This window comes from Notechis scutatus, chromosome 5 (assembly GCF_049901735.1).
Source record: "Notechis scutatus isolate UNSWTSFEM ecotype Mainland chromosome 5, rNotScu1.2, whole genome shotgun sequence".
NCBI classification, from domain to species: domain Eukaryota; kingdom Metazoa; phylum Chordata; class Lepidosauria; order Squamata; family Elapidae; genus Notechis; species Notechis scutatus.
The window spans coordinates 86073680-86090797 of NC_142013.1; the positions used below are offsets into that span (position 1 = coordinate 86073680).

Consider the following 17118-nt stretch of genomic DNA (forward strand, 5'->3'; position numbering starts at 1 on the left):
AGACAAAGCATACCTAAAAGTTATAAAATGAAATATACAATATCTATACTGAGTGTCTTGCTTTTCCTGAATGTTCAATTGCTTCACATGTTTTGGTAATCTTAACAATACCCTGCAAAGAGTTTCCTTTGAAAACCGTCTTGGCAAGGCTATATTATTGAAAGGTGGATTAGAATAGAACAGAAAAGAACAGAATTAAAGCCATGCTCAGTTGCCTTAGGCAAGCTGCTATCTCAATCTGTTACAGAAGTATGTGTCTTACTTACAGAGCTCCAAACACAACAGCTTGCCCATGGCAATGTTGTAATTTCCTGGATCCTTTTGAATCTAAATGAAAAAAATAGCAAAATGCATCTTTAATATTTAGATTATGAAAAGAGAAACACTGAAAGTCTGACTTGGATTTTATAATAACATAAAGATGAGAACTGCTTATTTACCATGTAGAAAATGTATCCTATCTGCCTGTATAGTCTGGTTCAAGTAAGTACTAGGTTTTTTTCTTAGATAGAATTGGCACTAGAGATTAGGTTTTTTTTTTCTTTAATGTACTTTTGCGTCTTTAGGCTGCAATACAATTAATGTAGTAATTTGGGATAGTCTCTAATGTAATTGTTCCATGACCAGTCTGTTTTTTTTTAATATGGATACTTGGGTACATAATTCACTTAAAGAGAAAGCAAATAATAGCTGTTACTATAAAACTGTTGTGTTTAATGACTTCATCTCCTGTTTGAAACATGAACACTAAGCAACAATATGCAGAGTGGAAATGTACTGCATAATATAACACTATAGTTATCAGGGAGCATCATTCTTTTTTCCCCTGCAGAGCAAAAATATCAAATGCATCAAAAAAAATTGAGAGCCCCATCAGACCTGTTCTCATACTGAGTATGATAATAACAGTTACATTTGAAGGAAAAATGTATCTGAAACGTTAACTTATTTACTTTCCTCTCATATAGTGTTTTTCAGACTTAGCAATTTAAAAATATGTGGGCTTCAATTCTTAGAATTCCCCAGCTAGTATTACAATTCCTAAATTGTTACGGTTGAGAAACATGGCTTTTTTGCAAGAACAGTGTGAACTTGCCAAGTTATCAATATAAGGCAAGTCCACCATCGATCTATTGTTTTCTGTCCACAAACAAAAACCTCAGCAACTACAGAAATAAAATTCTACCTGCTAAGTAATAATTTTCAGGCAGGGTTTTTAAATGGTATTTTCTTGGTGAGTGTAATGTATAATGGGGTCACAGGAATGGTTTATTTATTTGTCATTCACCTTCACAATATTAGATGTTCTTCCATTCAGTTTTTGCCAGCTTCTTTTTCATGAGCTTGCTTACTTCAGAAACAGAGGAAGGAGAATATATTGGTTACGTTGCCTTTATGTTAGCTTTTATTAGTACTTAGCATTTATATTGACCTTATCAAGCAGTACTATTTCTGGGTTTCAAGATAAAAATATTGTAGGTATGTCTGATCTTGGCATAGGGTACTTACATAGCATTCTTAATTATGAATTTTGCCTTGCTCAACATCAGAATGTTTTGCTTTGATAAAAGAATAAGGACTCCAACTCTGATCGGACTTGGGGAGTATAAACAATCTTCTTTGAGGTAGCCTTATGATAGTTGAGAACAAAAGGAAATTTTGAAAAAGAAGTCTAAATAGCCAATCTAATGTTCAATTTGTTGACCTTATTATCCATCAATCACCATGTAGAAGTAAAAAAATGTTGGGATATCTCTATGTGTGCAGACATAATGGTATGTGAGAAAGACATTAGGAAACAAGGGGAATAGATGCTACCTAAGAACAATCAGATTGGGCAAGGGAGGTCATGCAGCTAAATAATGGTCAAAGAAAGAAACTTAGAAAGGATTCACCCTAACATATCAAGCAGTGGGAGGTGTGTACTTTTAGACATGCAAGATTCTGTTAATATAGATCGACAATAAAGTAGAATTAGCTGATTTTGTTGTGTTTCCTGTCAGGTCTACTTGGGAGACTGTCAGCAATATTATTCTTGTGTTATAGATTATGGCTTTCCTTCCCATTAGAAAAATACAGAAAACATTAGAATGTGAATAGTTGTATATAGGATCTTTTCTTCTTAGTGTACATGTTACTTGTGTACCTGGTGACATGCAGTAAGGAGTCAGTAGGTTCCCAAATAGCACAACCAAATTCATGGCTACAGGTATGACATCCTTGTCATTATTAGAATAATTTATTTGAACAATTGAATAAAAATACTTAGTGTGGCATTTAGAACAGAGAAAATCATGAATGCATTTTCAGGCATCCCAAAAGTGCTTCTTTCCAAAAGGCAACTGGACTTTGTTTTTTCCTTGAAGATGTTTTTCTTCTCATCCAAGAAGCTTCTTCAGCTCTGAAGAAGACATTTCCAGGGATCATTATTGATAAAAAAAAATTCCTAAGCATTTTTACCTCAGCATTGTCTTTCTGTCTACCATGCCTATCAGCCCAATCTTTATTATGGTCATAGATCAGCATAGGGAGGGTGGAATATAAACAGTTGATCATTTTAAAAGCTAAAAAAATATAAAATTCCTTACAGTTTTATTGTTTGGTATATAGGATATGTAATAATTAGCTAGTTTGTTTAAGAAAGATTCATGGTGTATATATTTTGTGCATTTACCTGTTTTAATATATGTTTGTGCATGCTGTACATGCAGTCATGAGGGAGAAAAGGGTGGTAGGCACTTGGGAATTGCTGCATTTTTTGATATATGTATGTAAGTGTATTCATATTAAGTGGGCTAATTTGCACCTCTGTGAAACATACACACTTAGTGCAAAAAGGGTCACGGAGTGTCCTGTGTTAGGTCACATTCTCTTTTGTTTATTGAATGTAACATTTAATTGGCATGTATATGTATGTATAGAGTTCGTATTGAACCCCTATACAAACAATATGTATCATAGTTTCAGGGTGTTCTAGTAAGATAGTAACTGCAAGTGTGATGATGGTGCTTTTCTCTCGCCTAAAATTAACAATTGCAGTCTTAGGACTTTTTTGGGGGGGGGGGGAGAGGAAAAGAAGCAAACAGGGAACAGTTTCTCAGAAAGCTGATTTCAAAGTTACAATGAGGAAGGTAAATTGAGAAATATTTTCCATTCTTTTTTTAAAAAAACCCACAATGCTCTCGGGAGCAAAACTTCATTTACTTTGGTGAGTTTATACCTTTTCTGTAATTGGGCCTATGGCCTAGAAAATAACATTATACAATGATGCAATTCTACAAATGTTATTCCTCCTTATACAAGAGAATAATGGCTTCTCAGGATTAGTTTGAAGGGTAATACCAATCTCATTGTTCTGAGTAATATGAGTCAAGGATAAACATTTTACAAGGTTTGTTTTCTGCCCTAGACTTACCAGACCAATGTTCTCCTAACCCGTGTTACAGAGGTGGTACTATAAAATGTGAAGATCTGAAAGGTGGATACCTTTGCCACTGTAAGAGCGGCTGGGGAGGCGAGACATGTGATAAAGGTAAGCCTAGGTCTGAGCTGTTGGCGTGTGTAGTTCTCAACTTACAACCACAATTGAACCCAACATTTATGTCACTAAGCGAGTTAAGTGAGTTTTGCCCCATTTTATGACCTTTGTTATCATAGTTGCTAAGTGAATCACTGCAGTTGTTAAGTTAGTAACACAGTTAAGTGAATGTGGCTTCCCCATTGATTTTGCGTGTCAGAAGGTCGCAAAAGATGATCACATGAACCTGGGACATTGCAACCATCATAAATGTGAGTCAGTTGCCAAGCATCTAAATTTTGATCACATGACTATACTGCAACAATCATCAGTGGCAAAACAGTCATAAGCCACTTTTTTCAATGTCGTTATAACTTTGAATGGTCACTAAACAAACTTGTAAGTTGAGGACTACTAATATAATTCTGACTTTTAAATGAAGAAAAATATAGTTTGTTTACAAAATACAGATTTTTTTTTACATTAATGTTTCAATCTTTGGAATCTCCAGATGGAGATTAACAGTTATTCTAGGAAATCTTACTCCTCATGACAAGAGAGGAAATAATTAGCAAATAGATCAATGAGCCCATTAAAATAGAATAACCAAAGGCTTTATTGAAAGAGATTCTGCATAGCTTTTTGCTTCCTTCAGCCTAAAAACTTAATGCAGTATAGGAAGACGCTTGTGAATAACTGCATAAATAAATAAATTTACACATTATAAAGTGACTTGAAAATTAAACCAGAGATGATAAAATCTTGCATATACAACATGTGGAATTTAATGAAATGACACATATGAAGAGATGAATGTCTTGTCTTCTGCTGGAGTTTGTTTGGAAACTGAAACAATCTTTTTCCATTTCTAGATATTAATGAATGTGCAGATCACAATGGCGGATGTAAACAGATCTGTTATAACAAGCCAGGCAGCTATCACTGCTCATGTTACATTGGTTATGCTCTTATGAGTGACAATAAATCATGCGAAGGTAAGCTATGAAATAGAGAAGAAGAATATGAAATCCACCTTTGGCATTTTGTTTTGAATCTAATTTGATCTATTTCAGTTCTTTTTTCCTGCTTCCTCTTTCTCCTTTTTGGTGTTGCTGCCAACCCCTAGTTTGCCAGTTCAAACACTGTGGCAAGTCATGATTGCTGGATCTCTTGATAACACTTTATGAGAAGGTTACTGCACAAATTCTGTGAGTGAAAGCTACATACCTCTGCTGAGAATCCATTGTTCCATTATTATATCCATCATTCTTTCTTGATGAAAGAAACAAATGGTATCTTGAGGACTAAAATGTTTATTGTGGATATGTTCTAAGTGAATTTATGAGCCAGCAATAAATTATTCTAATCCAAATAAAACTTATAAACCACATTAACCCTGAGCTACTTGCTATCTTTATTAGCATAAATAATTCTGAAGGCTAAACAGAGCAGTTGCTATTGCTTCTGTCTTTCTCACAACTGCGGTTTAAGATTTCAATAGGAACAGCCAGGAATGCATGCCTAAGCATGTCTGCAGTCATACCACAGAACGATCCAACCCCATAGCAAAAGAGTGATTCACAAAGGATTGGCATATTATGCCAAAATGCTCCAGCCAACTGGCTCCTTCTGGAGCTAAAAAGCAATATTTGGCAAAGTAGAATATAGCCTTTCTTAGTTTTATTAATTGCATTGTATTAGAGAATGACCTAGAGTATACAAGAAGTGTGCAGTCACCTGAGAAAAAAAAAATCTCTAGAGACTTTACTCATCTCAGAAATGTTCTGATGACAAGTGGCCAATAACAATGGTTATATTTTTCTGTAATTTAAATTATAGTACTTCAGCCTGTTGAACAGAATGTTAATGTTCTGCACACTGGAAGTCGCTAAAGAATAAAATGACAATAATGTTGCCTGGACAGAGATTGTGGAGGGAAGTGAGAGAAGGTTAAAGGAAGAAAAGAGCTGTACAGTAGCAGTAAACACTTCTTAACTGAAGCTGTTGCTGAGAAACCACATTCTGCAAAGGCTGAGACATGTGCTTGAGGCACCATTTTGTTTTGGGGCATCATTCCAGATTTTGGAGCTTGAAGTATTTGCAAGACACTTTGTGACTTTTTTTTTGTTTCACATTTCCTTTTGATCATACCTCATAAGGACTATTTAATCAGCAAGTTAAGCAGACTTGGCTGGATAGTTCTAGGAAGGATTGCAACCTTACAGGTGGTATCTACCTTTGGTTCCATGTAATCTTCATTAGTGTCACCTAGTGATAAATATCCCCCTGTGAGACAATTTATTGCAATGTTTCTCAACCTGGGAGCTTTAAGATGAGTGGACTTCAACTCCCAGAATTCCTTAGCCAGTAATTGTATTTATTTTTATCCCACCTTTATTATTTTTACAAACAACTCAAAGTGATGAACATACTCAATACATATTTCTCCTCCTATTTTCCCCACAACAACCACCTTGTGAGGTGGATTGGGTGAGAGAGTGACTGGCTCAAGGTCACTAGCTGGTTCTCATGTCTAAGTCAGAACTAGAATTCCCAGCCTCCTGCTTTGTAGCCTGGTTCCTTTATAACTAGTTCAAATTAGCTCTCAATAATGTTGAAATCTGTACATTTTAAAGTTGCCAAGATTGAGAAACACTGGGTTATTGAAAAAGTAATAACTCAACTATAGGCATTCCTGGAAGATACAGATTATTTACATCTATTTTAGTTTTGCTTTACAATGAGATGCAGCATGCCAACATTTTAAAAATAAAACAAATAGCAATTTCTCATGATGTCAGCTAGCATAACTGCAATTCCAATACAGCTGGAAAATGCCTAGATGGGGAGGGAGGTATAAATGTATTTTATAACACATTTGTGGAAAAGCAGCTGACAAAGGAGATTAAAATGGGCAAACAGTATGAGTAGAGAAAGAGTTAGGCATTATGGTTGTGCAACACTTTGAAAATAGTTTAGAAAATGTTCCTCACAACTTGTGGGACATTAACATACTAGTATCTGGCTGTAGCTCACAAAAGTAGCCAAGTCCTTTACTGGAATCATGCATAAAATTCGCAGACAATTTCCTATGGTTGTATCCCCATTCCTCAAATTACCTTTTATTAATTCTGAAGTCTGGCTCCTCATTTTACCAATCTTGGAAGGATGGAAGTGTGAGTCAATCTTGAGCTGATCAGGGTCGAATTAGCCTGAAATGCAGCATCCTAGCCACCATGGCTCAATGTGTGGTAAAGCAAGAAAAATAGGATGAAGGATGAAAAATTGTAAAGGAATATGAGCTGAATGTAAAACTGAATGATGAGTATAAAAAGAAGTAAAAAGAGGCATAGGTAGTCTTTGACTTATGACCACTGTTGAGCCCAAAATTTTCATTGCTAAGCAAGGCAGTTGTTGACTGAGTTTTGCCCCACCTTACAACTTTTTTGCCATCGTTGTTAAGCAAATAAGTGCAGTTATTAAGTAAGTCCTGCAGTTGTTAAGCAAATTTGACTTGCCCCACTGACTTTTCTTGTTGAAAGCCCACCAGGAAGGTTACAAATAATGATCATATGAACCTGTGACAGTGCAACTGTCATAAAACCTTCAAGCACCTGAATTTTAATCACATGATCATGGGGGTCACATTTAGGCAAGAGTCATACATGTGAAAACTGGTCATAAGTCACTTTTTTCAATGCTATCGTAACTTTGAACGATCACTAAAGGAATAGTTGTAAGTCGAGGACCACCTGTATTGAGTATGTAGTTTGTCATAGAGTGAAAATGAATGAAAATCAGAATTCCTCAACCAATAGATGAAGGCAGAGTGAACGAATGGGTCAAAAGGAAAGTGAAGGCTGAGAAAGTCACTGTAAGATAACGTTGATGACATCCTCAGAACATAGTTTAAGAAAACAAAGGCAGCACGTGAAGCAGAGGACAAATCTGTCAGAAGCAAAGAGAATATGGAATGATGTTGGTATAAACTAGTGTCGATTATATTTCTTCTCTTTTTCTTTTCTGATGCCTTTAATTTCTTTTGGTTTACTCCTTTTCTATGCTGTGCATAACATTGCTTAACCTAAAAGAGAATGGCGTGGTGGGTATGTATGGATGCAGCTATACTATTCTGCATGAAATTTGCTATGTACAGACTAGTTGCTGAAAAATGGGTGGTGCTACATGCTACTATCTACACTGCAAGATTTGATTGTGTATCTCCATTCATTACATTAGACGCCTCATTTTCATAATGCAGAAACAAATTCAAATGTGCATGTAAACATGATCTATACAGCCTGTTCCATTAAGGGAATTATGTACAAAACAGAAGCTTTTCCCAGCCAAACAGCTGGTAATTTCCTATCCTGTGATCTTTTTTGTCTCAAAACCCTGACCCTCTTCTAACATTGCTATCACACTTTTTCCTGTGATTCTCCTCCTCCTGTGTTCCCATCCCCAGAGTTCTCATTTTTAATAACTTTACAGCATTTACCCAGAAGTGCTGTATATTTTGCAGAATACCAGCCTTTTGTTTCTGGGGAGGCTGAAGTCATTTCCTAATTCCATTATGTAGTTATAACAATAGAAAGAGAATGAGTTAGGCCTGTGAAACATTGTTGATAGTCTAACTATTATTGTTGATTACCTTTACCTTTTTTTTTGCTCTTTTCCAGATATTGATGAATGTGCTGCAACAGCAGGGATCTGTGGAGAAGCTCGATGTAAAAATTTAGTAAAGTCTTACACATGTGTTTGTGATACTGGTTACACTTACGATGAGGTCACAAAGACCTGCAAAGGTTAGTAGTAGGTAGAATTAAATATCATCATGAGAATTCTTATCTTTGATGTATGGTGTTGCCTTCCCACTTTGCTGTTAATTTTCTATATACCTCTAGATGGCAAGCGGGTGTTGAAAAATAAGCAGATCTATTGAATCAAATTTGATGCTTTGAATCAGGGGAGTCAAACTCTTGGCCCACAGGGTGGATGCATCACACACTGGCCACCCCCACTCCCGGTTTAGCAAAGGGGAAAAACGTTGCAATAAGTCATGTGACGACATGACAGTGTGAGTTTGACACCCCTGTTTTGAATGAAGACTGAAGCATTATGGTGAATGTTTTTAGAAGAATAATTTTTAAAAGGCACAATAAATGTGTTGTCTAGCGTTGATGATGTTACCTAGTTTGGGTAATAAAATGTCTGCTAGAAAACAACAAAGCTCATAGAGGACCAAATGGGACCCCTCAATTCAATCCTAAATTACAGATATTCTCCTTTAAATATATTGTCATCCCATTTATTTAAAAAAATCATCTGATGACAAAAAATTCAATCCAGATTTATACTCAAATTTTCTGCAAATCACTATTTTTTTTTTCATTTGCTTTTGGATGCCCCACATTGAGAGAACCCTTCCAGAAATGGAATGCAATGCCAAACTAAGTTCTGTAGAAAGAACAACATGTTGTAGTTTTCTTCAAGGTTGCTACGATTGTTTTGAAAATACATTTAAGGCAAACACAACAACTTCATTTTCTGCTTTTCTTTTTATTGGTGTTGTATAGATGTGGATGAATGTGAACAGAACTTCTGTGAGCAAACATGTGTTAATTCACAAGGAAGCTATACTTGCCACTGCAATGGAAAAGGTGGAGTTAAACTCTCCAGGGATATGAATACTTGTGAGGTAATGTTTTAATACTTCCGTTCTGCAGGCAGAAATACACAAATGGAGCCTCACATTTATGAGATAGCAGTATACAAAGTGAACAGTTTAACTCATTCCCTTCACCTCAGGCTAGAGAAGAACATTTCAAAACACTATGTTTATATAATAATACAAATTATAAGGCAAAAGAGAGAGTGTTGCCTATCATGAATAGGGAAGATGCACACTTAAAACTTTGGTTCTTGGTTCCATTCATACAGCATGTGTTGCCTATTTTCTAACCAAACGAAATTTCAGATAACTTACAGGTTGTCTTTGACTTACAAAAGGTTGTTTAAATGCTGTTCAAAAATACCACAGCCTTGAAAAGGATGCTTTATAGCCTATAAAGCCCTTCTAGATGTTGTAAAACGCTGTTCCCCTCCTCCCCGTCACATGATTACATTGGCAACCATCTCATATTTATGGTTGATTGTGAGTGTCCCATGATTATGTAGGGAGGCTTTAGGAACACATCTCAAATCCTGAAGATTCACTAGGGCTAGAAAGCTAGTGAACACCTGTATTCTGAAAGCTAGAAAGATTTGAATCTTCGAATGTGAATGCTGTCACATTTGTTTGGAAAATCCCTTCTTCAAATTGAGCAGTTTGGAGAAGTAGTTTTCCAACAAGCGAGAGAATGGGTCCCACTTACTGGGTGGTGCAAGGTGGTTTCAAAAAAGGCTGCACCTTCATATCAACTGGTTGCGCCTACAGCTGCAGAAAAAGGCAATTTAATGACCCACACAATCACTTAACAATGGCAACTGGGAGAACTGGGATTGCAATCACTGAGTGAAACGATCACAAGGTGTCTCATTTGAATCTCTGTTCAATGGCTGAGATTCCAATTTCAATTGTGGTTGTAAGTCCAGGATTACCTACACAAAGTTGCTCTCAGTCATCAGATTTGTTTCTTGCCCATTACACTAGACTAGTGTCTTCTGATTAACAATAGCTCTCTGGGTCTTTCGCTCCAAAGTTTTCTGCCTGACACTATTCAGCCTTTTTCACCAGAGATCCATTAAATGGGCTTACTTTATGGTCTTTTACATCAGAAAGATATGTTATATGACTGAACAAAATAGGTAGTCCTTGGTTTACAACCACTCATTTAGCAACTATTCAAACTTGCAATAGTGCTGAATGAGTAATACTTACTTCTGGTCACTGTAGTAACTTTGTGGTTGCCATTTGTGACTTTTTTCCCGAGGTGCCACAAGAGAATTAATGGGGCAGCAGGCAGGGGTTTGCAAATGACCAAGGACATTCTTGCTTAATAATGCATAATGATTTCGCTTAACAATGGCAACCAGAATTGCCATCACTAAGTGGTGTGATCATGTGACATCTAAGTAGAGAAAAGATGGCTCTTTGATAGGGGTGTTCATATGATGTTTTGGACACATCACATAGCAAAACGGGGCTGTGAAATCTACAGCTAAGGGTGCCCTGATTTACTGTATCTGCTTTCCAGGACAGTACAAAATCACTGAATGATCTAAATATAATTCTTACACACACACACACAGACATACACACACACACACACATCTTTGTAACTGTTGACCTCAATCTAAGCAGAGTGTTTTGAAATAAAAAATTCTCCCTCCCTCCTCCAGGATATTTTACCTTGTGTACCATTTGCTACTGAAAAAAGTATTAAATCCCTCTATCTTGGAAGATTTTTTAGTGTGACACCTGCCATCAAAGCATTCTTTAAGAGGACACAACCCACAAGGTGAGAATTTTAAAAGCAATTTAAATAATAACTATTTTCCCTCTTAAAGGCAATGGATTTACCTTTCTTTGCCATAAAGGTGTGTCATCCTGGACTGGAATTCTAAGACTTACTTAGTACCAATTGCCTAGTGACGTTAAGTTTTGAATAACAGTTAAAATTGTGCTCTTATTTTATGTCACTGGAGTCCTTACAGGAGTTCTTATATATGCCAAGATGGGTAGCCTTTGAGCTGCAGTCCATTTGTGGTATGAGATCTCTCCACAGTAGCTGGGATTCAAATTTGGGGATTTGGGACTTTAAGGGCCATAGTAGGTATTCCCCACTTAGATCTTCCTGCATGTTTTGAACTTCTCCCAGATAAGGAGCTTTCTGTTTTGAGGCAGGGATTGAAGGGTTAAAATACTGATTCTGTCTCTTATGTATGGGCACTAACTTTGCTAGTTGATGGCATAAAACATTATACATCTTGGAACATCAACATTGTCCTTTGTAGGTTCCAGGTACTTCTTTTATATTTTCCTTTGTGTATATCAGAATCTAACTATATGAAACTAACAAATACCAGAAGACCTTTTTGCAAACTCTTTCTGTATGCAACACACATGACAGATAAGGGGGGAAAATACAATGCATATGGCTTGGTCTGATGTTGTACACACCATTACCTATATCAGTGGCTTGAAATCCACCGAGTACAGTTCTTATGGGGGGGGGGGGACAAGAGTAGGTTACCACATGATTGGAAACCTTATAGTGCACGGTCAGCAATATTTGTGCAAGCTTCTTTTTTGAAGGTTTCCTACAGCAAAAAGTCATTGAAGAAATGGGAGCCAGGGGTATGAATATTTGGGTGGCAGAAGCAACAGGGCAGCTTGCTTGTCCACATATGGTTATAGTTCTTGACACATTACTGTACTATTAACACATTAACTCTACTATCACAGCAATAATAGTACAGTGGCGCAGAAGAATTGCTTGCAGACTCGGGAGAAGTTGGAAACTCTTATCTCCATTTTCAATTATCTATCTTGCCTTCCAGGCCAACAACTTTCCCAAGAGAATGCAACAAGTGTGTTGTTCATTTTCTTGTTTCTTGTTTTCTTATTTCTTCAAATCAGAGGTGGTATTCAGCAGGTTCTGACCAATTCTGGAGAACCAGTAGCGGAAATTTTGAGTAGTTCAGAGAACCAGCAAATACCACCTCTGACTGGAGATTTTACAGTATCTTCCTCTGCCACGCCCACCAAGCCACGCCCACAGAACTGCTAGTAAAAAAATTTGAATCCCACCACTGCTTCAAATGCTAGCTTAGCAGTCAGTGGATTCTAAGTTTGGGATCATCTAGAACAGGGGTCTCCAACCTTGGCAACTTTAAGACTTGTGCACTTCAACTCCCAGAATTCTGGGTTTGGGTTAGGGTTAGGGGAGTTGAAGCCCACAAGTCTTAAAGTTGCCAAGGTTGGAGACCCCTGATGTAGAACAGTGATGGCTAACCTTTTTGGCACTCAGTGCCCAAAGCATGCGAGCGCATCCCCAAAATGCAATGCACCCCACGCCAGGCATGTGCGCACATGCGGAGCTGAGCTGGAGGGACGGCTTGTGTGCTGACAGGGCTCTGCATGCCACATCTAAGGAAAAGTAGGCCTTGACTTACAGCCACCATTGAGCCCAAAATTTCTGTGGCTGATAAAGACTGTTGTTAAGTGAGGTTTTCTCCCATTTTACAACCTTTGTTGCCAGAGTTGTTAAATGAATCACTTTAATTAGTAATACGATTGTTAAGTGAATCTGGCTTCCCTATTGAGTTTGGTAGTCAGAAGACCACAAAAGATGAACATAGGACCCCAGGACATTGCAATTGTCCTAAATATGAACCAGTTGCCAAGCATTCAAATTTTGATCATGTGACCATAGAAGTGTTGCAATGGTCATAAGTGAGGAAAATGATCATAAGTGCCATTGCAATGTCAAAAAGTCACTGCAAAATGGTTTTAAGTGGAGGACTATCTGTACTATAAACTATGGAGATGAAAAAAACGACCAAGTATACCTTACTGTAGGACAGTGATGGCTAACCTTTTCCACGTTGCATGACAAAAGTGCGATCGCGTGCGCTCACTCGTGTGCCGGCACCCATGATGCAATGCAACTCCCCTGCCCCCCTGCGCATGTGCTGCCCTGTGTGCGCACCATGCACCTTTGTGCATGTGTGTGTGACCATGCCGCATGCCTCTGCGCATGTATGTGCATCTCCCATGCACGTCTCCCCCCTGCACATGTGTGGCAGATACTTGACAATCAGCTGGCTGGTGGGTGTGCGCATGCGCAGTGGGGCTCTTCCGGATGACATCTCGCGTGCCGGCAGAAGTGGCTCTGCGTGCTACTGGTTCATCCTCATGGCTGTAGGAGAAGGAATAGCAGAGCCAGGGTGGGGTGAAAAGAGGGATCACCCTAGAATTACTACATGGCCACAGATGGAGCTAAGTCCAACGCCCTGGGCTTCCGTTAACCGTTATCTAATTCTGAGCAGGTGCTGACCTTAGTTGAGAAGAAGCATAGGCTTTTAGCAATAAATCAGTTTAATTCAAACATCACATGTGGACATGTTACTTTGTGCCTGGTAATCCCAATCCCAATCCTGAGCTTTTGTACTTGCTGACTTTGAATGTAAATGCCCAATGCATGGGGTTTGCCTGATGTATTATCATCCCCCAATGATTCTGTGGCTGGTAGGGTTTTTTTTTAATCAGATGGGGGTAGTTTGAAAGTATAAGTGTCTGGAAAATAGACTGTATTCCCTCCTTAACTCGTTTTTCCCCTCCTTATTCTTGTGTGTCCAGATTTACAGCTGAATTTGATTTTAGAACCTTTGATCCTGAAGGTTTGCTTTTTTTTGCTGGAGGCCATCACGACAAAACCTGGATAGTTTTGGCTTTGCGCAATGGACGGTTGGAGCTGCAACTCAAGTACAATGGAGTCGGCCGGGTGACCAGCACTGGCCCAATCATCAACCATGGCATGTGGCAGACAGTGGGTATAGTACAGGCTGCCATTTTCATGCCTTTACGTCTCTTTTGCTAGACAAGGTTCATTGGTTGTAGTTGGGCGGTAAACTTTATGCTGTATTGCTGGACTTTTGACTGCTTTTATTACTATGCTAGATTTTTAAAAAAATAAGCTGGTTGGAACTTTTATCCTGTTGGCAATTTTATTTGTGATTTTAAATTGTGCATCACTTGGAGTGATGTGTAAATATTTTTAAATAAATAGTACAATGACCTGCACATTGCCCATAGTAAAAATTAGAATTCTTTATATATAATAAAATAGAATGTTAGTTTTTGATGCTGAAATACATAATACTTTATTTTTTTGCAATTTTGTGACATTAGCTAACTTTTGCCTGTGCAGCCGTCTTTAGAATTCCAGGTAAATGCTGAGGCAGGGTAGAGAGATGTAAACATTGCCAAGTATCAATTCCATTATACTGTCATAAATCCTTTTTAGCTTGTGGATTTTAAACATGTGGAAAGGGGAAAGCCAGTATCAGTTTAGTCAAACAATCAATTTACTTGCAAGAGGGTGTATATGCTTTCCTACATAAAATAAATAGCTACGATACTGTTATCAAAGATACCATACCAAAGTCAAACCGTATGAATAATTGTAAGAGTTAAAATCCAGTTTAATTGTTCCTATGTGGAAGAGCGGGAAAAGTGTATGTTGATTTGAAATACTAATTTCCAACTAAGATGATTAAGAGTAGTCTTGCAATTGTAGAGACATCTGGAAGATATTGATTACGCAACTGGAATTTGAGGCGGGGATTGCTTTTCTTGGCTTGATGGATGACTTATGTCGGGGATCCAGGAATGCACCCACCTAGTTCTCTTGGATTCTCTGGAAGCTTTTAATTTCCGCTAGGATTGAATTTAATAGTAATAGTGTTTGCTCTTGCCAGGACATGTTCAGAAAATGATTTGGAAGACTACTGCCTATGATGACATATATCACTGTACAATTTAGAGTGGGTTTTAATTGTAATCTAACATAGAACATTTTATTCCCTTGTCTGTGTTTGAGCCTGATAATGGGCTGGATGAGAGTGGATAAACTGAAATTAGATTCATGCAAAATGGAGACTCCTTTGATTGATAGACATTCAGATATACTCTCTTGTAGATAAAATTAAAAAGTTATCCAAAAGAGCTGAGGTGGAAAAACCGAAAGCCTCTTGATCTCTAGCTGTTTGTGGAATTTCAGATGATAAGGAATTCACCAATATATGCAAAATCGTGGATAATAAGAGCTACTTGTACATATTTCAAAGTTAATTTATTTCCATCTGTGTGTATGAACCGTTCTGTCTCGTATATTTTATACATTTATCTCAGAGAAATTCAAATACGCACAGTCTTAACCTCCCATCCACCCATGGAAAAGATGAAAGAAGGGAGAACTTTTAAAAATCTACAAAGGCACCGTTCTGTCTGCAGTCCTTTGTTTATTATTTTCTGTACAACAGCTTCTTATCAGCCATTCTCCTAGTTTTCAGATAATTATTTGGTGGAAGATGTGGCTTGGGATAAATCTGGTAAATAAATAGTCAATTTATAGTCAAATGTTAAATCCCACCAGTTCTATTTATGATTGGAACATGAGAGAACATGCATACTGATCATATGTTTTGTCTTGTAATTGTTAGCAAATACATGTATGTAAAATATTATGAGACTTTCAATTTTAATGTGTGGAATTTCACTTGAAATGATTCATAGGAACTGCTTTGTTGAGATAAGTCAGCTTGCCCCTTTGTTCCTAGCTTCACTTCTGAAGTTGCAATGTTGTCCTACTGAATGAGAAAATCAAAGCTATTGTATTTCTAAAGACAAGACTAATTCATAGCCACCATGTGACTTGAATATAGCTCATTGAATAATATTTTTATGTGAAGATGATATGCTTTTTCATATTTCTCTCCTGATCCCTTTGTGATTTTTTTCCTGTCAGATATCAGTTGAAGAATTGGAAAGAAGTTTAGTTATAAAAGTCAATAAGGATGCAGTTATGAGGATAGCTGTCTCAGGCAATTTGTTTACTCAAGACAGAGGACTTTATCTTCTAAATCTAACAGTTGGAGGACTTCCTTTCAAGACCCATCATCTTATCCATTCTGTAAGTAAGACTGTTCATTGCATTATAGATTATATCTTAATACATTATATCTATTTTATAATCTATGGTAAAGCTAGACAACTGATGGAAAAGGGGATAGAGCCATCTTGTATTCAAAGTAAGATAAAATAATACAATAAAGTAATAATAATAATAATAAAGTAAGATAAAATAATTTGTCAACGAGGAAAAAAATATAATATTTTTTTTTAAAAGCCTCATGTCAGATCACTTTTGACCACAATGGTAAATTTGTGCAGTAGAACACATATTCAGGAGATATGGCAAGCAAGCAAAATTGCTCTCAACGCTATAGAAATTGGCTTTTCTGCTCTTCTGATTTTTTTTCTTTGTTGTATTGTTCACTTATCTATTTTTATCTGGGAGCTTTAGGGAGGACAGTAGGTCAACATATCTTATGAGCAAGCCTATTTACTCCTCTGCATTCTTTAAGGTTTTTTTTCTTTATGCTTCCTTGCTGATCGTGTTTTTCAACTTTTATCACAGAAAACTTTGTAAAGGTTCAGTGACCTAATTTGCTGACTATAGGGAACCTTACATTTTATCGTGCAGTGTAATATTTTCTTGAGAAAATTCTGACTGAAAATTATTTATTCTCATTTCATTTCCATATGTACTCCCTCTGGAACAATGCAGAATGGTCTATACAAATCCAATCAAAACAATAAACCAGAGGTCTTCAAACTTGACAGCTTTAAGACTTGTGGACTTCAACTCCCAGAATTCCTCCTCCAGTCATGTTAGCTCAGGAATTCTGGGTGTTTGTCCACAAGTCTTAAAACTTGCCAAGTTTGAAGACCCTTGCAATAAACTGAATAAAATCACAAACCAACCTCTCTAAAATATAGAACATAAAGCAATGTCCGATTTTACAAAAGATGGAAGGAGGTTTTACAAAACCAGGCTCATAGCAATGGAAAAAATACATATTGTTCTTCAAAT

General features: G+C 37.1%; 1 protein-coding gene across 1 annotated transcript in view; it reads left to right on the forward strand.

The window, feature by feature from the left end:
- Positions 1-17118, forward strand: part of GAS6 (growth arrest specific 6) — a 42042-nt gene that overhangs the window by 17103 nt on the left and 7821 nt on the right. The window contains exons 5-11 of the mRNA XM_087967236.1: positions 3410-3532; positions 4390-4512; positions 8197-8322; positions 9094-9215; positions 10859-10977; positions 13821-14010; positions 15991-16155. Coding sequence (XP_087823362.1) covers positions 3410-3532; positions 4390-4512; positions 8197-8322; positions 9094-9215; positions 10859-10977; positions 13821-14010; positions 15991-16155 — 968 coding nt within the window. The remainder of the gene's footprint in view (positions 1-3409; positions 3533-4389; positions 4513-8196; positions 8323-9093; positions 9216-10858; positions 10978-13820; positions 14011-15990; positions 16156-17118) is intronic.